General features: G+C 38.4%; 1 protein-coding gene across 4 annotated transcripts in view; it reads right to left on the minus strand.

Annotated features, from left to right (window-relative positions):
* The window catches only part of mmp17a (matrix metallopeptidase 17a), an 89,345-nt gene that overhangs the window by 45,874 nt on the left and 19,859 nt on the right, over positions 1–23,612 (minus strand). Inside the window, exons 2-6 of one of the 4 annotated variants that reach the window (XM_088618014.1) lie at positions 18,173–18,298; positions 16,877–16,967; positions 16,655–16,727; positions 16,044–16,191; positions 14,475–14,571 (exon numbers count right to left, since the gene is read on the minus strand). Coding sequence is in view for 2 of the 4 variants with exons in the window: in XM_088618013.1 (XP_088474139.1) it covers positions 11,973–12,056 (84 nt within the window). In the remaining 2 variants the exon portion in view is untranslated. Of the gene's footprint in view, positions 1–11,972; positions 12,897–14,474; positions 14,572–16,043; positions 16,192–16,654; positions 16,728–16,876; positions 16,968–18,172; positions 18,299–23,612 lie in introns of those variants that run through there. The other 3 variants (XM_088618015.1, XM_088618013.1, XM_088618012.1) reach the window with 3 other exon arrangements.

Genomic DNA, 23,612 nt, shown 5'->3' on the forward strand with positions numbered 1-23,612 from the left:
CAGAAATCAAGAAGTATGCACAAGAGGTTTATTGGAAATTTCCACAAATATGGGCACCTTGATTTCACCTGCTATGTGCATGTACTATACTACAAAGAGTCTAAGTTCTACTTTGAGGTACTGTAGATATTCTTGACTCTTGTCAGGAAAAGCAGACTACAAATGGATAATGCAGGTTTTGTAAAAAAAAATCAGAGAGGAAATATGAATTTATTACTCATTATTAAAAATCAAATCACTCTGATTTGCTTTCCCTCCCTCATTGTACAATTTTATCAGTATATGAGCCACATGCCTGTGATTAGCATTCAGCAATTCAGGGTTTGGATTTCAAAACATGATGATCACGCACCATTTAGGCAGTGCAACTGAGGTAATAATAAGCTCAGGTGCATGTCGCTTAGAAACCCATTCTTCTGGAAACTGCAAAACTGAAAAATACCAAAAAATAACAAAGCCTGTGAAACCAAATGTTTGCAAGTCTACCAGGTGTAAGTCTTTCATACGTTTCAACCTTGGTGCTCATAAGGGTACAGAAAACCTCTGTGTAAAAAATGACCGCAAGGTCCTGAGAGCAGCACTGTTACAGGAGCTACAGTGCTCTTGAACACCATTTTTCAGAGATCAAATGACATCCATCCATTCATCTTCTAACTGCTTTATCCAATGCAGGGGTGCAGGGGAGCTGGAGCCTATCTTTGCAAACAACGTGCGCAAGTTGGGATAGACTCCATCGTGGGAACACTACTCCATCGCAGGGCACACAGGCACACATTCACACCAGGGCCAATTCTCCTAGAAGCCAATTAATCTACCAGTACTGTACAGTATGTCTATTGACAGTGGGAGGAAACTGGAGCACCAAGAGGAAACCCAGGGAGATGTGGTGGAGAACACACAAACTCCACACAGATAGTACCCCAGGTCCAGAATTGACCCCAGGGCCTAGGTGCTATAAGGCAGTAATGTTAACCACTGAGTCACCACGCCGCCCTTATCAAACAACATTAAAAATAAACTTAGAAGAAAATAAAGAATGACAATGCAATAGATGTTCTAGCCCTTGAGCAAATTCATTATTAATCTATAAGACTGGAAACTCCACATTTTCAACATTTTAAGAGGATTTCCTGTTTTTCTCAAACTTTTGTATAGCCTACTTTAAAAAAAAAATCCATTCAATTAATTTTTTCCCCAACCCAAGTTGTAATTAGCTGTTGCTGCTTTTATGTCTCAGCTCAAAGCAATGACTCCTCACTTTCACAAAGAGAATGAAGAAAGGCAGACTGTGTTTTTGGAGCTGTTTATTCTTCAAACCATTTGCAAGAGAAGATCATTTGCCCCATCTCGCTCTTTAGTTTTTTTATCCAAGGATCCCATCCATCTGTTTCTTGAGAGAAGCCAGGGTAAAGCCTGCAGCAACACGTAGCATGTTCCATACTCCCACAGTCCTTTGTGTAAGGCATCCTAAGTTTTATAGGCACTTCCACATGTCCTTGAGGTCATACGATATTTCTGTGTTGATCCTGAAGGAGCCTGCTGGGCTGACGTTGTCACCATTAGCCTGTTCAAGGATTTTGAAAGCTTGGATTAGGGCCCTTGTGCACCTGCCTGTTCAACACGAAAGAAAAATCATCTTTTCATCTTTCAACATTCAGGGCCTGGCAGGAAACAAAATCCTGCAGGCAAACAGGAAGTGACAAGGGTTACAGTTTACTCAGGAGCTGACTAAAACCAACCCTACCCTGGCAGTGCACTGTCACGTACGGAAACAGACACCGCTCGTGTTTTAATTGATGCCCGCCTAAAATCGAACAAACCTGGCTCACAGCCACTCTCCTTCACACCTGCACGTCCGAAATGAGCACCACATGCCTGCGTGCTGTGTGACAAGGACTGTCAGGCCATCCACTTCATTTTGCACTATGAGCCTCAGAGTGCCAGCTGCAGAGCTCCAACGTCTCTAATAACGCTGGAGTGACACAGCGCTCGCTGATAACACTGCCTGAGTCACAGGTGCCTGCGAAACCACAGGGGCTGCTTGCTGCCAGTGGAAAGCCTGGCCGACTTCATGCTCACAGGCCAGTCGTGCGTCACTCCCTGGAAAACGATAGTCCTCAATCCTACCAGAGCTTTTTCCAAATGCTTTTTTTTTTTATTTAACCAGGTGAGACAATTGACCATCAAAGCCCTTTCAAAAATAAGAATCTATTCAATCCTATGTTGGTTTCACGAGTCCTGTTCCTTAACCATTCTAGGTTTACCACACTATAGAGTGAAAAAAATGGTTTGTTCAATTGGGGGTTCTGAATCACTATCCTGAAAAAAGTATCTGACGGTTATTTAATCACACTGCTGGTTTAGTAGGATATAAAGGTATACATATTATGGCAAATAAGCATATTAAAAATATAGTTCCTTGCATCTTGCAGACTCAAACCAGCAAAATGTCCCTTTGGTAAAGGTATCTTCTACAAATAAGTGCATCTATTTTTCTAGCTTTTCTATTTTGAACATGCTTACACACTGTTTGATCAGACTTATGTCCTGTGCCTCACTCTCCCAGTTTAAAGGCAAAATTAAAGCATACTGATAATTGTTTAAAAACAAAATAGTTTTACCACTTTAAAACATAGCTAGCTGATCTAGGCTTTAGGAATTTGCCTCCAAAAAATAGCACGTTCCAAATATAAATCCTGTTACAAAATTCCATAAGCCCTGTCCTTATTGCCAGTGGAACATGTCGTTGCAAAATCTTCTCTAGCGCCGATATTTTTATTTGCAACATGAAACAAAGGATCAGGCTTTGTGTTCATTTTTCACAGGATATAATGAAAATGTATTCTCTGACATTCAGGTTACATAATCTGACCTGTTGTTTGACAATCCTGAGCACTTTCCAAACAGCAGATACCCTCCACCTCACTATGCAGAACTGCCCATCTCTTTAAAAGACCAGACTAAATAAGCTGACGAGGTGTGAGGAGAGACAGCATAACTGGGCAACTGGAGCAATGGTATAGTGCAAAACACAACCATTTCTGCTGCACTTGAACACATATTGCTTTTTGCTCACTTTCTTTGACTAAACTTGCATTTTTTTAAATAAAGATCTACACTTGTTGATCTCATTTCCAGTTTTTCTCTCTCACTGTGGTATGGAAATACTAATTTTCCTGCTGCGCCAGTTTCCATCAAGCAGCAGGGGAGTTCTGCCGTAAGTCTTGGGGAATAGCACCCACACTTTAAGGGAAAGATGCCCTTTTCCAAACGAATTCAAAAGAATTGAGCTGCCTTACCAAGACAACGAAACATCATCTGCCTGGGGACATGTAAGGAACCTCTCACCTCACTGAGTCTCACATAGCTGGTGTAGCCCCTGCCCTGAGTGAAATGAGGCAATTAAATTTAAAGAAAATTATCAAAATTGATAAATTATCAAATTATCACTAGACAGTCCAATACATTTAAAACCTTTGAAATAGATGCAAATCATAGAAGCAAAGGAATTTCATGTTGGTAAAAAGAAACCTGATAAGACCACATTTCTCGCCTGTGAACAAAGATGCTGAGATTTTCAATCTCTTTAATGTCAACTTTGTGACTCATTTTAAAGAATATACAGAATTTTACATTAGTCAACACAACAAAAATTGTTTTTTAAAAAAATATTTTTTCCATGCTTTGCTATAAGGTTAAAACCACATCAAACAACTCATTACAGGCTTCACAGGATCATACAGTACCAGCACACCATGTCAGGTCTCTGACAGAAAGCAGGACAGACTGTTTCACCACTGCGCAGACCTCTGCATGACACAGAGAGAAACCACTGAGGACGAACATGTATTTTCCCATTATAGGGCATTTGTTTGACATGGCTGTCTGTTTCAAGGCACAGGCCTTTATTCTTTTAACTGGCAAACCACTACTTGTGCAAAAGAAATTAATAGAAAAGGCAGAAGTATTCTTGCATTGACTTGATTCATTTTTTAACGGCTTCTTATGAATTCAGCTCAGACTTAGTGAAGGTGACACTTCAAAAATGGTTTTGCAAACAATCACGCAGTTCTTATGCCTGATTTTGTCCTGACATTTTGAACAGATTGTTTTCCTACATTTGGCATTTTTGTCCCTGAGCGACTTAATTTTCAGGTGCACGATTGACCTAACTGCTGCCCTAAAAAATAAAAATACAATTAGCTAAACAAGCATGACTTTCAGGGCACTTCTTAACAAAAAACACATGCTGCTCGTGGCATGAAGGAGACTTTGGAAAGGGTCACCTGAACATATGTCCTTGAGCTGTTGGTTGACAACACACAGGCTGTTGCAGTTGAGACCATTTAGTATGCCAAGGCTAAAAGACACATTGTTCAATAATGAAAGTCGTCCAGCTGTGGCCTAGAGAGGGAAGGTCGCCAGTTCAGACATTTCCGCAAAACAAATGACGATACCAAGATGACTGAACACAGGATGGAATAAAAAAAAGAAAAAGAAACCCATGCAGAGATTCGGTGTGAAGCTGTTTTTCTACAGTGCTACGTTTACAGCCCCTTCTTGTGTGAGGAAAACCAATTCTAAAAAAGGAAGTCTGCTGGGACTTAAATCAGCACTCTAAAATGGTAAGGAATAAAGATATTGGAGGAACAAAATGAGGGGAATTTCAATGGTCTTTGCTGGTGTAGGGCTGCGACAATTTCATCACAAAACAGGATTGAGCTGGGCATGACACCCCTGCATTATCTTACTGCCACAGCTAGGGAAAAGCCTCCTTCAGCAGCCCGTTCTCACTGCGCCACACAGATGGCTGCTAGCGCAGCACCCTCCCAGACTCAAGCGTTTTGCCCCAAGCATGCTCTCCTTCTTCAGCAGCGGATGGCGAAAGGGAAAGGAAGCCTTGCAAAGCACATGGAGCAGCCAGCTGTGTGCGGCAGATGGACTGGATTAAGGGGAGAAGGTGGCTTGATGTTGCGAGGAGAGTCCAGTGGCACAGCCTCAGCATGGCCGGACTGATGTTGGGCGAGCACACGGTACCCTGGCGGGCCATCAGCCTCCAGGTACACAGACACCCACGCCTGCCTGATGCAGGAAACAAGATGCCTGTCACCCCTGCCGCTGAAGTGTCAAGGGAGCTTTTAAATGCAAAGGAACATCAGCAAGCTAAACAGATTAATGCACCCACACTGACAGCAATTAATGACAATGAATAGGCATTGCGCTATGCAGAAATAAGCGCAACGATCTGTACAGTAAAAGACAGAAAACCTTTAAAGGCTATATATCAAGAAGGAGGTCCCCAAAACTTTAGGCACATAAATGCACTTAGGATTGAACCTATAAAAATACTTTATAAACGCATGTGATACAATATAGTAAACATACGTATAATCTTTCTTTGTTATCTGAAAAAGAAATATTACCATAAATAGTAGCTAGAGACCTTTACAATGTTCCAAAAATGTTTATTTAATGCAAATGTGGCTTTATAAAAACAATTTTTTTCTCTTTCTTAAGTCAAGTGTATTCGCTTGTGCGCATATTAAGTGAACACGTCCCTAAAACAAGGTGCTGGGAGAAGCGTCGCTTTTATCCAGAGTATTTTGAGACAGCAATGTGTTCTTTAAATAATATACTTGAGGCATAAGTTTACTCTACTCTGCACATCAAATATCCATTCCAAGACTCCTTCAACTTGGCCTGCATCCAAATTTTTTTTTTAAGATCTGTGAAATGCAAATGAGGGACAAATGACAGGAAAAGTTGCTCAGGTTTCTGCAAGACCTGGAAAATGAACAAACTTATTAAAGGCTACAGGCTGTCAGAGGAATCAGCGATGGGCTTTTAAATAATTTGCCACTTCTCATTAAAGAAAAGAGACTTTCAATGTCTGTGCAAAGATGAACATTTCTGAAGAAATTCTGACAGAGGTCTGTTTCACTTCCAGGATTTCTGTGGCATTTATTTCAAGATGGGAGGAATGTTTGGATCAGAGAGAATATTTTCAACTATTTTAGGAGGACACTCTCTGTAATGTGCAATTCTCATATATTCTGAAACAGTATATGGTTATTTTCTGCTATGACAACATTTAAAGTTTTGAACCAAAACTCCAGTAATTACATGTGGTTGTTTTTTTTTGCTTTGGGGCTTGGGGGGGAGGGAGAAACTTCCTTTTAACTTTTCTTAAAATAATGTCAGAGACCATGTGGATTTTATTTCAATACTGAGTTCAGGATTTCCCTGCAAAAACAAATCAATAATGAAATGCAGACTTCAACAGCCACACTAACAACCCCAAACACTGCACAGATGACTACTACAGGTATCATAAACTCGTAACCATAGAACAAATATCACTGTAGAAGATTCCTTTTCCCAGTTGCTTGTGATATAGCACAGTACTATACACAGCTTTCTACGAAGTAGTGATGGATTCCAAAATATAGGAAATGTGTGCTCTTGTACAAATCATAACAGGCTTTCACTGAAGAAATGGAATCAGATTTTTGGGGTCACTCATTAAGACATTTGTACTACACAGTAGGGAAACTATACAGAAGTCAACCTTGAAAATTCTGTTCTATTTCCATCTGTAAATGAGATTTTGTTAAACAATCTGTTGTAAACTTGGCAAGAGGCCACACTCATTGTTCTGTTACTTCTATCTGCTAAGTTTGTACACTCTCAGATATCTGTAGGAAAGTGCTATTTGTCAATAGTTTAAAGCAAGTCCTATTAATGCAGTTTTAAAGCAGTTAACATATCCTGTGCTTGTACTCAGATGAAAAACACTCACAGCTGGATTTTGACACGTTCTTCTTCAGAGAACTGGAGAGACTAATATTTTATATTATAATTATTATACATTATAATATAAATCAAATGACCCCCAAAATACTCCCATATTGTTCAGGGGCTCATGGAAAATCAATAGGGAAAATTTCACTTGCTCACTCTTGTGTGGACAACCAAATAATTGTAGAAATACTAATTTCTGGGGAATAACATTTCACTGATTCTATCTGAGATGTTTATAAGCTTCAAGATGTTCATCATTTATATGAATCCACCTGAACACCTGAAGTATTCATAAATGCCTATTCGATGTTTACGTTGAAGTCATTCAAACCACAAATTGCCTCTATAAAAAGGAAATGTCAAATTCACTGTAATTTAAGTCATAGGGAAATGAATCCGAAATGCCATATTATATAGTACTGAAATTCTTTTTTCTGCATGATGTAATCCCTGAGACACTCTTTTGCCATTTGAAACAATGCAGGACATTGAGCTAAAATTTGTGAATGAACACTATTCTTAGAAAGAATCAAAATTCCACCTCTCAACTAAATCAGCTTAATCCAGAATCACTCCATTTTGTAAACTGTGGAAGTTAAAACAAACCACAACACAGATTAACAAAGAAGGAACAGGAGAATATTTCTATATATCACTCTCTTCACAGTAAGTGAAGAGAGTTTTTTTCCCTGACAGCATCACAATCAACACTCATCATGATTCTGTCTTGATATGAAAGTACTAACATTATTCATAGCCATTATTGTACTGTTTTGTAGGTTGAATGAAATAAAGAAAAGAATCAAAGATCTCAAGGTGGTAAACTAGAGCACTGTGTCAGAATTTTTAAAATACTCTCAGTCATTGGTCTGGCACGTCAAAACATGTTTTTTTACATAAATTAAATACGTAAATAAACAAGAGAACAACTAAAAAACAGGTTTAATTTCTCTGTTTTACAGATCCATCCAATAAACAGACACTTAAATCTAATAATTTCCAAAATCTTTACTAAGCAAACTTATTTGTTTTCTTGTCTTCTAATGTTCTTCTTTTCAGGGTACTAAACTAATGCAATGGCTCATTTGATGGTTTTGAGAATATGTATTGATTTTATGTGATCCTTTATTTCCTGCTCTGCCGTTTCTTGTTATTTCTACCAATACCGATTTCTGCCTTTCCTGCAGTTACGGTATTCTTTAATTTCCCCTTCAACTGTCAAAAATGAGTTATATTTTAATCTGTGGGACCAAACCACACTGTCAAAGTTTCAATGCAATTAAAATGTATTAAAATTTACAATGAACCCTACTGTATGTGCAACTGCCACAAATGCAAAAAAAGCTCCTGTCAGGATTAAAGGCATATTTGTTTCAGATTACTACTATTATTCTATTTTTTTATACACTAACTCCAATCTGTTTTTAGTATGCATCCGAGTAAGTCAGTTACCAAATGTTTGGTTATAATAATAAAGTTTAAAAGTAAGTGCTTAAAGAGTAAAAAGAGGTAACAGAATTAGCACAAGTGAAAAAAGTAGGCATTTAGAATGCAGAAGATGCAAATGGCAGACAGAACCATTAAGTAAAAACCCCTCTGAAGAAAAAGTTCTTGAGACTGGATTGGATTATAAAGAAAGAATTGGAGACAATATTACAAATGATAAAATGTTAGCATCACAAAGTAGAACTGTGCCCAGCTGATGCTTTCATTACCATAATGTACAGGACACTGACTTTCCCAGCTACAGGGCAAATATCCTCTTGCTTTTCTTTTCTTCATATTAGTACGGCTATTGGAACCTTTGGAAAAGTGTTTTTTAAATAAAACCAGTCATCAAGTAAAAGAAAGGAGCTGTTCGCTGATGTTTGTTTTGTGTGTTGCTAAGGTTCAAAGCTACTACACAAGGGACAGATTGGACTATGGTGAAAGGACCATGAAAAATTAAAACGTATTTCCTGTATATTTCAGTTAAGATCATGTGCAGGAGAAGCACACTAAAAGTCAAATGCCTCGATTTCCAATATGATCCCCGAGGATTCAGGCTGACTGTTACTGACAGATGCATTTTATACACATGTCCACATGGATACTGTCGCTAATTCAATATCATTTCAAGCATCTTAGCCTTCTTAAAATAAGTGGGCAAGATTATAAAAAGGACAATGATAGGTTTTGCTTCATAAGGCAAAAAACCTGTTATTATGTGGCACAATACCTCGTCCTGGATTCCCAGCAGAGAAACACTATCATACGTTAGACTAAGCATTTCAACTGGCACCTGTGAATGAAATTTCACAAGCTGTTGTTTCTTCTGCCTTCTAAACATATGCTCACAACTCTGCAGCAGAATCACAGACATACAGGCTTCCAGGTGACTGAGAAACCCATTCCTCTGGAAACAGGGCAGTGAAGAATGGGGATTGACACGCACTAAAATATCCAGGACAATAACCTTAAAAATGACACTGAACCAGCTAATTAGTTTGAACATTCCAGGAAAGAAACAGGCCATCCTGTTAAATTTAGGACAACTTTTTGGCACACCAGATCTCAAGAGGGAAAAAAGGCAATATCCATTAGAATTCTCAATTGCTGTGGCTGAAGATATCTCAGTACTGTTGATTGTTTTACATCACTCTTCAGATCATGAAGCTCTATATCAAGTGGAAGAATAATTAGCTAAATATATTATGCTCTTTGATTAAATCTGAAATGACTTAATCCATATACTATTGATCAGTAACAGTAAAATACTAAATGATATTGGGTCACAGGAAGGGACTGCCTCAGCACAGATGAAATTTCCCCATTGTCACAGAGCAAGGCTTTAAAACCAATATTTATATTCTATTAAATGTAAAGAAAGAAACGAGGGTTAAAAAGGGTTCTTTTCCCCAAAATTGCTACTGCTCTTTTATCTGTTTTTAAACTTGTGAGCACAGCTGGATAAAATCCCCTTTGGTACCAAAATTATCACCCAGCTTTCCCAACCAATGAGATTGCAACAGAAACAGCTGCATCCTTTTAGCAGAGAAAGCATTTGTAAACTTAAATTGGGGGGGCTCTGTGCAGATTAATGAAACACCAAATATATTTTCTATACACAGCTGATACCGTTTCCTTGCGAAATTAACAATACCTACAACTGCAGTCCACATTTATTAGGTATTTTAACTTCCAGCTGTTAGTTACTGTAGGTCATCCAAAGACTGCAGTGCATTTTTTTCTAATTAAAGCTGTTTGTTGGACGCTATATACCATCTAAATCCCCTTAAGTAATCTGTGATTACTTCATTTAATAAACCTAAAAAGTCTGAGCAGTCAGAATGTTTTTTGTCTTTTTTTTTTCTTAAATGAATTGACTAAGAGAGCATGTAGAAATAACTCAGGTTTTCCAGGCTGATGCGCCATACATTACCCACAAGACAATCTACAGCGATCCGATGCTCTGTTGACTGTGCGCTGCTCGATAATTTATAGGAGTTGCCTTTCGATCTTGAAAGAGCGCTAAGGCTCTTAATCTGTGCAACAATTCGTAGGATAAAATACTCCCCACATTAAAAGAAAGTCTCCTCCTTGCATCTTTGCGCAGCGCATTTAAACAATTCGCAAGATGTCTCGAATCCGATCGGTCTCTTTCAAGATTCAATAATAAAAATGCATCCATTTTTCTGGCTGCGGTTTTTACATTTTCGTGTTAGACATTTAAAAGTTCTAGTGGCGTGGGGCAGTGGTCAGAAAATTTCTGATCATCTTCATGCGTCGTACTGACGTTATACTGTACAGTATTTATGACAGGTAAGGCTTGCTCTTCCAATAAAGAAAAAAGTAAAAACCGTATTCGATGAAGCCCCTTTAAAAGCAGCACGTTAAAAAGCTGTCCCTGACGCCTTCCACTCTAGTCTTGTAGGTATTTTGTGCGTTATTCTCACGTTAAATGTGTTTGGCGAGATGGTTCCCACTACTTCAACAACTGTTCACTTGGAAGCGGGTAACTCCTGTTCAAGAAAGCACAGACCTCTCCGAGTACCGGCGCCTGTCTGGAATGATGTGCCTTCTTTACAGTACGTTCAAGTAGCTTCCTACCAATTTAAAGAACAATTAGGGATTGCGTTAATGAATGATGGGCTAGCTGAACACCCGACCAAGCGTATCCTAAACTTTCCCCCTCACCCTCTTTTGCAAACGAACCCAACCTATTTCTAATTGTGGTGAACTGTGTTTTAGCAATGAAAGGAAACCCCTCTCCCATTCAAGCTACGCACTTGCATGCATTAATTCGGGCGATGTTAAAGATGAGCTTCAACCCATTTAAAAAAATACAAAGCACCCCAGGAACGACGCAAGGAAGAAACCTCAGCTGGCAACGATGTCCGTGGGAAGTCCTTGCCGGAGCTATTGTAAAACTCTGGGTAAGGGATTGAGCACAATATTCTTCAATCGCAGTCAGAGCTAACATTCTGCTAAGTGAAATTAAACAGCAGTACAATATACCACAATATAACACACAATACACCACTACATCGGCTGCACTGTACTGCCACAATCTAAATTAGCCTACAAATTCAATCCGTTATCTGCTCATATCAATGTGATCAGAATTGTATATTAATATTCAATTCTATTTTCAATTTCCATTACCCACGACTGTTGCAGTATACAGTATATACTGTAGTATATAACACTGTTTCGAATATGCTGTAAATCTAAACGATTTACTATATTAAAAAATATAGTTATCTGATTCCAGCTGGTTTTTCTTTGTGGAACAATACTTTGTGAAATTCAATGAAAATTAATTTCACGTACTCTAGTTATCATTTGAACAGACATTACACACAGCTTTACAAAAATCATTCACACAACCTGGATAGTATTCGCACATAAAGTAGCAAAAACGCAGTTGTGAAGAAAAGGATAATTACTTTGTACAATATGTTAAGAGTGTGGTATTAAAAATCTCACTTGTTTTTTTCACTCCTCGATTTCAGAGACTGAATTATAAATACAAGAGAGGACAAAGCAGATGATTAAGAACTTTTATTGTTACATATCATGTCCCGAAAACAACTCTTCTTGTAAAAGAAATTCAGCTCATCTGGTGCACCGTCGAGGCAAATATGGATAAAAACCAAACGGAAAAGATGCTCGGTTTCTGAAGTACTTACCACCCCCATGTTAATCTGCTCAGCTGTAAGTGACGGCGCAGCGAAAGTCTCTGATAAAAACCAAAGAACTGGAACCAGAATCATTTCTAAGGAAATAATCCAAAAACACCTAGACCTCCAGTTCCGAAATTTCAGGAAAATTGTTCCCTTAACTCGGCGTGCTGCATGTGTTCTGAAACTGCCTTATGTCTCCGCCTTCACAATATAAATCATAAAATCCCAATCCTTTGCAAAGCACACATGAAACCAAATTTCCATCGGCGTGACCAAACGGCTTGTCTACTACTGCACGCCAAAAGGTAGAGGCACCATGCACTCTCATGAAATGAGATGTATAGGCTATGTACTGTATAAGAACTTATTCTCCCCGCAAATTCGACTCCCGATTGAGCATTTCATCCATGGCGGGATTTAAAGGCTGGAAATCTGCATCGACGACGCTTTTCTTCCAAAACCCGAGACAGCCCGGTGGCGAGTCTCCCTTTCTGTGAATTAAGATACCACTGGATGGATTACAATCCCACCCTATCCCTTGCAACTGTTCTTAAAGGGCAGGAGCGCCCAGCACTCTCAGCTGTAGTTCCCAGAGCTACACTGGAGTAAGACGCATCAGGAAGAACTGACTCTGTGCAGGAGCAGGAGGGGAGATGGCTTTCGGTCCTGTTACAACAGAGCCCCCAAGGTATTAAACATGTTAGGCGCTTTACAGTCGCTGTTTCGGGAATTGAAAAAAAAAGATCTTCCCTCCTAATACATTTGCATGGAATGATTGACACGGAGACGAAGCTTTTTCTTGGAGAATGGATAATTGCTTTCTATGATCTGTATGATCTGTTGCTCGCCGCTACAGGCTGTAGCTTTTTTTTTAAAAGCTTCGTGCATATGGTGTCATTAGAGACGCAACGCACGACATTTCGCATCACCAGGATGTTGTTCTGTTTAACATCACCTATAGAAAGGAAATGCAACAGATTACTCGTGGTAGTGCCCAGTTTAAAAAAAAACTGTACCTTTGTGTAACGCATGGCAGCACAAGATGAAACGCTTCAAAATAGGTTATAACTAAGGTTTTTTTATAGGTCATCTTTATGGAAACAGACTGTTTTAAATGCAACCTTGCTAAATTGTCCTAGAAAGTAAAGAATAGACCCAGTCAACAGCCGTGTACTGTGATCGTGACATAAGCAGTATTGATTCGTGCAATAAGTTTTCTATTTTATCTACTTTGATCGATCGAACTGAATAATCAATAGAATTATGCTATTTGTGGTTCAGCGTTTATACGGCTTTCCATCTTTTTAACCCAATAAAAGGCGTTTCAGATATCCTCCAGTGAAGAACAAAAATATCCTCCAGGGACAGTAAAATGTTACAAAACTGACTTTTTACAGAGCTATTCAGGGAAGAAAATCTCTCTAAGAGACTATTTGAAGGAGCTGAAGAGTGCAGGTGCGTATTCTCCAGAGAGGCGTTTGAAGCTTTCTTGTCACTGGAACCGAGAAAATCTTTTTTTTTTTCAGATAAATTCCCTCTGAAATTCATCTTATCTGTTGTCAAATATAACCATCCTGACGTATTGAATCATACAACATCTCACATTCAGATTTACACTAACATCCACATAAAAAAGGTAAATGTGATCACTGAAACCATCGTCACGCGTCGTAAAACAGACTTGCACGAGCAAAACAAGGCTGGATCTCCAGCTTAGGTGGTCTGTAGTTTCAATAAAATTAAAACATCTCCATATATTTTGGAGACGAAACAAATCCACAAAATAAATTAGAACAGGAAAAACAGTAGATTCACACTTTTTACTTCCAGTAGTTTACACGTACAGTAGTTCCAAAGTACAGAACCTGCACGAATACCTTTTTAGTTAGGGTTGACAGTTCTGTCCCTTAGGGTTTTATTAAAGAATTGCATGCTTTTAGGAAGCTAATTGACGCACTATACTGTACGTGTACACATGGCCCACAGAAATGCCTATCAGTTAATCAAGGAATTAGTCCGGTTCTTCCTATGTGAAACCACTAAAGACAATGTAGCGGAAGGGAAAAACACGCAGACTGCAAACTTAGTTGCGGTTTCTTAATGGAACTAAGGGGTCTCAGTCTCCCTAATAAATCTTGTCTTACTAATGTCTATGGGGACTTAGAATGGTCTCCAGACATGCTGTTTAGTTAAAGACCCTTTAAAAGTTCACGATCTTTTTAATACACGACTACATATAACGTAGGATGAGTTTTCCTTCCATTATTGTTATACAGCAGATAGCTTGTAAAATAACACGGACATTTTTTTGTTTCGATGTTACTGACCTGTTTAAAAGCGGCTCATTGAAAATAGTTATATAAAACAAGCCACATTCAAAATAATGATTTAGATCACTGCCAAGTCACTATTTCATCCAGCTGTGGACACAGCTCTTCATTTTATAAATGCATCTACTGTACATCAGAGCAGGCTTTGGAACAGATTCTGTAAAGAACCATCTCTTACTTTCTTGGTGTCGGAGTCGTCCTGCAGTCTATGAAATCACCTGCTTGTCTCCATCTGCTGGGTTGGTGATGGATTTTCATTCCTTTTTCCATTTCTCCTGGAGGAAACAACAAATCGATGCTTTAGAAACATTGTGCAGAGGAAGGGGAGCACAACCTCTTGAAGTTATGCTTCTTTTGTTATTTGTATTCATTATTAGTATAATTAGAATTAATTACTGGCTGAAAAAATATTGTTCTATAATCAGTTTATTTTACAGTCAAAAACAATACCTATTGTATATAGACATCATTTATATTCACACATCAGAACATCAGTATTGTTCAAGCTTCTGAAGGGTTACTTGTGGGGTAATTTCTGCCTTGATGAATCTCTTTATTCATTAATTGAACTTTACTTGAGCCAAAGCATTCTTTCTTGCGTGTCTAAAGCAGGTAACATGGGTTCCCAGTCCTCGAGTGCCTCCCACACACACTTGCTGTGTTTCAGTTCTCAGTTACATACAGTAGGTGAACCCTTAATTAACCTAAAAATAGGGTTAATTTGAATGGTTTAATTATTTTGAGCTCTTAAACATTATGGGATTTGCCTTTTAACTTATGAGGTTCTAAAGAACTCTTTCATCCATCCATTTTCTAACCACTTTATCAAATCCAGGGTCGCAGGGATGCCCGATCCAGTCCCAGCAAGCAATGGGTTCAAGGTGGGGTACACCCTGGACAGGCCACAGGGCGCGCAGAGACACAAATTCAGACACACCCTCTCAGACGAGGGCCAGTTTCCCCAGAAGCCATTTAACCTACCAGTGGGTTTTTAGGTTGTGGGAGGACAAGGATTGGGAGCCCCTGACCTGTGAATCCTGCCAGGTTGTGACCTTCCCTGACCAGGCTCAGTAGTTCTCAGTCTTGGTCCTGGGAGACCTTTATCTCTTCACATGTTTTCTCCAGCCAGGTTTTTAATGACAGACTGATTGATTTCAATTTTCTACAGTATGTAAGGCCTATTTTAAAATCTGCCTTCAGCTCTTAAAAACACAAAAGGGATTTGTAATTGGTATCAACCCTGTAGTAATTATTGAGTTTCAGAGATGCCCTGTTTCAGGTGTGTTAGCTGACATGTGACCAATTGGACTTGCAGAAAGAAAAAGACTGACACGCTGTGGGAGTATGTGATACATTGTCACTCCCACCTGCAGCTGCTCATCATAAACTGGTCACCCATTCAGACCTTTCTAGTCAGATATAATGGAGCAAATTCTTAATTAGCAAGCCGAGGAGAGGGTGTACAAAGTTCTGGATGCTGAAGTTGCCGGAAATCATATAGAGTACTTTCCTAGCAGTGTTATTTATCCTGAGGCCCGAGTGCAGCAAGAAAAATCTGAACAAGCAAGCAGGCAGTTACAGGCCCTGTTTAGAACTGGCGATTAAGGGTCCAGTTGGAGTGAAAAACAACAGATATGGCACAGTGGTTAGCTTTGCTGCCTTGGAGCACAGTCTGTATGGAGTTTGTGTGTTCTCCCCACGTTTGCGTGATGTTCCTCTAGTTTCTTTTCACACTTCAAAAACATACCGGCAGCTCAACTGGCTTCTGGGAAAACTGGCCCTGGTGTTTGCCCTGTAATAGACCGTTGACCCGGTCAGAGTGTGTCCAGTCCCGTGCCCGTTGCTCGCTGGGATATCCTCCTGCTCCCCCTGTGACCCCGTGCTGAAAGAAGCACCTAGAAAATGGATGAAAGTGGTTCCCCACACTTCAGTCTTTTTACTGAAAAAACATTTTCTTACATGAACCTAACCTTTTCTCGCCAGTCCGATGTTTCCTGATGTCAACGAAAGACTTGCGTTAATAACATTTCCATTTTCCTTTGTAACAGTGGATTATTTTTTGTTATAGTCATCTTTAAAAAATGTGTGTATTATATCGGAGGTCACATACTGTGGGCCTGGAGAGCCCCAGTCCAGCCAGTGTTATAGAGTAGGTAACCCTAAATGTCCTCAACAGTATTAATTAGTCAGTGTCCCCATAATTCCTTGATGTCGACTGAATACAGATATAAAATCTGAAGTGCTGCAGGTACTTACAGTAGGATCAGGGCTGGAGACCATTGGAATGAAATTTCTCTAAAACAAGTAAAGAAACTTGAATTAAAGGACAGGGCTGTTATAAAATATGAAAACACCTACCTGCTTTAGCCTGAATGCAGAGTCACACTTCAAGTGACTGGGTCTGATAGATCTGCCTTTAGCTTTGAAACCTCTGTAATGAAAAACAACATTTAAGGAAGGGGGGGTGGAAATGTGGAGGTGGAAAAAGATTAATGGATGTTCTGTAAAAGATTTGAGACTGATGTGACACCAAAAGCCTCTTCAGCAGCTGCTGGCTTGTCACGAGTGTTGTGTACTTACATTTCGTTGTTGTTGAGAAAATCTCCTTTTTACTGAAATCATTCATATAGATGGAAAACACCTTATGTTGTATCTGGCCATTAAGGAGATGCTGCACTTTAAAAAATATACAAGTGGTTATAAACTACTTACATTCTATGTCTGTAAAGTTTGATAATTCTACATACAAATAACTGCATACATGTATAAAAATACACAGTCAAGATTTAAAAGTCAGTTCAGTAGGACTTCAATTATCAGTTTAATTTGATCATTTACTGTAACTTAGCTACTGGAACAGTAGCTTAATTAGTAAATATGAATATGACAGGTAGGCATTCTTATACAACCGAAGGACTGGTGTGGTCTGGAACCAGGGGTAAAGTCTAGTTACACAGTATGTCTTTCTGGAATATTGACTTAAAAAAAAATGTTTTGTGACTGCGTTTTCAGCATTCAATACATGATTTTTAGAATTAACAAGATTACTCAATTCTTCTAACAATATGATTTTGTGATCCTTATGTTTCCACTGGAATTTTAAAAAAAAACTTTTGTTGCTTGTGAACATCCATGACTCACTGTATAAAATTAACAAGTGACTAAGGTGTTACCAAGTGTCTAGTATCGCCTGAACCTCGGCAGACTTGAGAGACGAATCTTTAATTAAGCCTTAGAAATTCACGTGATGAACTACAAAGGTGTTATTGAGACTACATTGCAAAATTAGTGTTATCACAAAAAAAAGTGTCTATCAAGATTTGCCAATTAAGCCAGCTTGCTACAGTAGTTTTTTTCCAAGGTGGGTGACATGTTTCAGATGGCAAAAAGCAGTCTAACACTCATTACCTTGAAAAAACAAATAAGATAGAGATTGTTATTTATTTCTCCTTTAAAGACAAACAGATGGGAAGGCAGGTGATGGGGGTGATTTTCTATTTTATGGTGGGATAGCTGGCATTTGCCTACTGGCAGATACTGCAATTGAAATTCCTCACAATGCTCTTATTTGGGAGTGAAACAATATGTCCCCATGTGACCTGACATGATGTTGAGGAGAAACAATCTTCTCATTGTCATCATTTTGAAGTGTGGTGTCTTAAAAACATTAAAATAACAGTAGTGCTGAATATGAAAATAGTAGAATGAAAGAGTGTCACACATATAGAGCTACAAGTCCCCACATGAAAGAACGATCCCGCAGCAGTTCATCCATAACACTCTAATCCATGAATTGATGATCAGGTGTCAGACAGCTGCAGTGGGTCAGATGTTATTACGAAAGTTGTCAATGGAATTTCCAACATGTTATCTCACCTTCCCCAAGCCGATAGGTTCAATTTGCATCATCTAGCAGCAAGCTGAAGTGAAACCAAGTTGTTTTATAGCGCGAGAGTTTTATTTTGCTCATTTTTCATCCTCATGATGTTGACGCAATATCTTCTGAAAAAAAAAACAACTGGAAGTCAACACTTATGCCTCTTTGTTTGAAAATGCAGAAAAGGTGCACCCAAGCATTTGACATTGCAAGTGTGGTAACTAGAGGATTAGAAAAATCCGAAACAAAACAAAAATCCTCTCATAACAAGTCCCTGATGCAGTACTTGTAAAGCTTTTGCTCTCGTGTGTAACCTTTCAGGAAAGCAATATAACATCCAGAAAAAAAATGACAGACCTTCATTTCACTTAGTTGGAGGCTTTGTGTTAACAGGAAAAAATCCACAGCATGTACACACTGACTCTTCCGTTGTCAGGTTTATACATGCCATAATCAATGCACGAGTCACAACCACTGAACTTGTACCAGAGATACAGGTACAGACAGAAATAATTAAAACGAAGGCTAAGAAAGTTTAAACATACTTAACATATAATACATTTTGCTATAGTTTCTTTGTCACATTTAAAGAGCATAAAAATAAATACACACAATTACAGAGAGACATTAAAAACGTAACAAATACTACTGGTTCCAAAACTCAACTGTTGCATTTTAATGCCTCCCTGTATACATAAATTAATAAATCACAGTCTTCCTTAACTACCCAAAGAAGTGTTACCAATTTCTTAGGATTTTAAGTGCCATAGAAGATAAATATACAAGCACGTGTTTGGAAAGCAAACTGACAGCAAATTAAATATACATTCATAGCCAGAAGCACATTTCTTCGACTGAAAAGATTTCATATGCCTGTGAAATGCAGATTATATTTCTTCAAATGTAGTAAATATGCATCTTTCTTGCTTGACACAAATGAAAATGAAACCTGCCTACCTCACATGGATATTTGCCAATCATTTATTTGGAGTTGCAACGTATATTTTAAAATCTGAGTGTGCAACAGGAACTACTGTAAATCAGCTGAGCCAATCTCAGAAATATCCCTAATACTAATCAAAAGCTACTGATACCCCATACGTAGTGCAGCATTATAAATTGAATTATTTTGGAGTTTAGTGTATTGATCTGAGTTGTGTGTTGGTTTACAAACTAATAGAACATTCTATTAAGTGTATCCGTTTCGTTCCTGACTGTGGTTACCTATTATTAGTCTCCTGCAGATTGATGTAAAGTAATTGAATAAAACCTGTTTGCTGTGATCACCTTACTTTGCTCCTGATAACTCAAACACAGATGCTAAAAGAAGGTCAGTTGTATCACTGCTGCTACATATGATTCCTTTTCTATAACCATTCAGTCAGCATTAAAGAGCAAATCAGTCAACCCAGCCTCAAAATTATAAGGAGACTGAAAACCTGGATTTTAAAGGAGGAGATTAAACTAGAAATTGCAATGGCACAGGCAACTTCTGAACATGCATCTTTTTTCATGACTGATGCTTTTTTCCAATTCGTATCAGATGCCCCACAGAGACTCCATTCGCAATGTGAGCTCCAGCTGTTTCTGTTTATCCTGTTTTATATTTCATTTGCACTCGCCCCAAATTGTGATGCTGTATATCCTAATAAGCAATCCTACCAGGTAAATGAAAACTATCTTAAAGATGAGCCGGGTTGTAATTAATTTTCTGTTCACTCTAGTTCATCTTGTATGCGGTCACCGAGGCACTTAGCTGTGGATGTAAGAACTAATACACATTTTATTTTAAAAAAGCATTAAGAGCGCTGCAGTCATTTCCAGGTGTGAATGGAAGCAGCTACTGAAGGAAATGCTTTTATTTTCTTCCTCTGGATGTGAGTGCTGACAAAAAGGTCATCTTTCTGCCGATTGGCTCCTCCCCTTCAGCTCTGCTAAATGGGACCCACAGAATAGCAGAAACAGTCACATTATCATTCCATTAGCTGTTTGATACCTACTGTACATGAAGGCACAAATGTAATTAATGAAAAGTGCTGGGTCCTGTTGCCAGCAGAGGATACAAGTACAGTACATTCGCTGTGCTGTCAGCTCTGTGTGCACGGGCAGGTGCATTTGTTCTTAATCGTCGAGGAAAGCAGCTGAATGATTTGTTGAGCAAATATGTGGGCTTTATCTTCAAGGTCAAAATTTCAATTCCCGTCAAGGTTGCTGGAAACTGAATGTCACCATTATCTGATGCTGACTCGGAAAATGATCTTAGTTCCTACAAGGACTTTCCTAACTTTTATACTGTGGAGATTGTAGAGACAGAATGCATACTGTGAAGGGTGTGTGTCAATAGAGCTCTCCATTGGGCATGTTCACAGGGTCAGGGGGGGATTTTTGGGGTCCTCTGTTGTTGGGGAAGAAGGGATTGCCACTTGGGGGGGGGGGGGGGGGATGGAATGGGAGGAAAGGGATTTGATCATCCAGGAAGGGTTTTGGGGAGGGGGGAGGAGACCATGAGAGAGAGAAAGGTGTTTACTAGCCATGTGTTTATGTACAGTACATTGGGGTTGTTATTTGTGCTGTTCTTTCTGGATGTGCACAGTACAATACACAAACCACACAACGTGCACAATACATTACAAAACAGTAAAAAATGACAGTCTATCCGATAGACAACCGACTGTCATGCACAACATAATACAGAAACATACAATGCGTAGTAATGGGAGTTGTATTTTTTATTTATTTGTTTGTTCTCCCACCCATCAAAAGTAAAAAAAACAACGACCACAAACATAGTTTTTAGACAGGCAGCTATAAGCCTGCAGAAATATACAGTATAGAGTACATGAAAAAGACTGTATGACTGAACTTTGTCTACTAACTACTTAAGGCAAGAAACTAGAAATTCTTAGTCATATCCTTAAAACTGTTTAAACCTTAATTTGATATTAGTTGACAATTACAAATAATATGCCCTTAATTTAAATGTTTTAAGGCAGGAAGAGAGATTTGCATGCTGAAAATTTTTTGAGTGAGAGACAAGAGCATGTCATAGTCAGCCTTGAACCGGATTCCTCAAGCTGTGATATGCGATTGGCAGAGCAGCACTGGGGTGGAAGATGCCCAGTGCAGACTTGACTGGCCTCACAGCAGTGGTCCTTGCAAGAACATGTGAGTCAGCAGAGCAACCTCTACTGTAGGGGCTGTAGAGCTGAAAGGTGTGAAAAGAGGTGTAGTGCACCTATGCATGTTTCATAGGATGTGAGGGGAGGAAGGGCAGAGCTGAATGACAATAATTCCAAATGTAGTGGTATGTCTGTCTAAAAATTGCAATATAATTTACATGTTGAACGTGTTTTGAAAATCCTAAAAATTACTGCAGTGTAGCTACAGTATACTACCTGTATATAGTGGCCAATGTTTTAATAGCTGTAGCTTCATTTTCTGTGCGTTTCTTGCCAGCCTTGCTGTACAGTACTTGCCTTATTTTTTATGTTACCTGTCTGTATTCACATCTATTGTTTCCTTTGAACCTACAATTAATGTAACACTTTGTAAGCACTATATGTCACCCTAGATAAGGGCATCTGCTAAGCATAATAATAAAATATAGTAATTGGTGATTCCAAATTAAAAAAAAAACAGGAAAGCCTGCATGCCAATACATCCACATTCCTCAGACCTACCATAAAGAGGAACACATCATGTTACTGGTCACCCAAGGAAAACATTTAAATTAATTTCTGCACAGTTAATGTTTAATCCCATTAACAGCTGCACTAGCCCTTAAATGACACAAAATATTGTGTAGCATTAAATTAAAGTTTTAAAATATTTATCCACAAAAAAACAGCATCCTTTGGCAAGACGGTACAGATTTAGCTACCTGCTCTTTCGGTATTGCAACAGTAATTTGACTTCCTTCGGTATGTGTATTAATATTATTTCTATTCCAGATAATGTAATGTAATGTCTTTATTGCCTGTTTGTAGGAGAAAAATGCAAACTGTCTTCAAAAATGGACAGACATGTTGTATTTATTCTTATTTTTAAACTGAAATTTAAAAAAAATATACATTACCATTCAACAAGAGGTTGCAGTCAGATTATCTTCAGTCCTTTCAGTGATAGACATGACTGAGAGGTAATTTTTTTCAGCTGTGCTAAGCTCCACTGAGCTTAAAATTGTGATAAATAAATAACTAAAGTGCTGCGCATAGAAAAATTAATGTAATTTCTGAGTTATCAAAGTGTGTCCATGAGATTTATTCACTTGTATATTCTAATCTAGAGCAAAACATTCACCAGTTTTAGTTTTAGTTCATTATTACAGCATCCTTGGATCTGCTTTTGTATGTCTTAAAGCAGTTCTTTATCTTAATATCTGCACAATACTTCATATGCCAAAATAAATTCCCAAAGTCTTACATCTTTAAAGAGAACCATGTGTAAAGCAGTTATTTCTTTTCTTGAATAAAGAAATAGTAGGTTAATTGTTTATCCAGACTTGCAGTAGGTCACATCATATCTCTGAATGTAATCTTTGTATGCAGTATTAATAGATTTTCAATTTTCTCACAGCAGCAAGTTTTCACTTAATAGATGTAGACCTAATACCTTTGGTACTCTGTCAGATTTAAACTTAATGGAAGAAAGACATTTCATTATATAAATGGAGACCTTATTGAAGAATTAAAGAGAAAAGTGTTTCATCTAATGGAGTTTTACAGGACCATTAGACTGGAAAGAAAAAAAAATAGCTATTGATCAAGAAGGCGATAGGAAAAAAAAGACTGAAGGAATGACAGGCAGAATTAGGACAGGAGCTGTTATGGATGGTTCCTAACATCTCTCATTCGGCCAGGATCTGTTAATGACGATTCCTTGTTTGCAGCTGAAAATGCTATCTGTCACAGACCTCCTGGCAGGTACCACTTACAGAACAAAAGCATACTAGAATAAAATATAACTAAATACATAAGAAAATGAAAAGGATCTGTATGCTTTAAAGTCCCCCTGCTAATCTCTGGCAATATTCAAACCTTAAATGAAAATTCCTTAAACCGCCTTTTAGGAAAACAAGATTGTACGTTTCAACAGAAAAAAAGAGGTTCTGAAATGTCATCATAGTTGAAACTGAGGAAGCCCTTAACAATATTATGTTTGTCTGAAGGAGAAACGACAGCGTTTGTAATGCAGGTCCTTGTTCTGCGTTTTGAAAGGTTTCTGATTTATTGTTATGTTAATGCACGCAGTTACTTAAGCACAAACTTTCTCCTTTTCAATGTCATCTGTCATTTCTGTCAGACCTCTAACAAGAAAAACAAAAAGGCAGCCATATGCTTTCACTCAGACTCCAGAACCTAAAAACCAAACTAGCTCAAATGATGGCTAACCCCATTATTTTACTTGAAAGCAAAAATAGCTCAATAGCCCATGTTTGTA

Source organism: Lepisosteus platostomus, chromosome 24 (assembly GCF_059453375.1).
Source record: "Lepisosteus platostomus isolate fLepPlt1 chromosome 24, fLepPlt1.hap1, whole genome shotgun sequence".
In the NCBI taxonomy this organism is placed as follows: domain Eukaryota; kingdom Metazoa; phylum Chordata; class Actinopteri; order Semionotiformes; family Lepisosteidae; genus Lepisosteus; species Lepisosteus platostomus.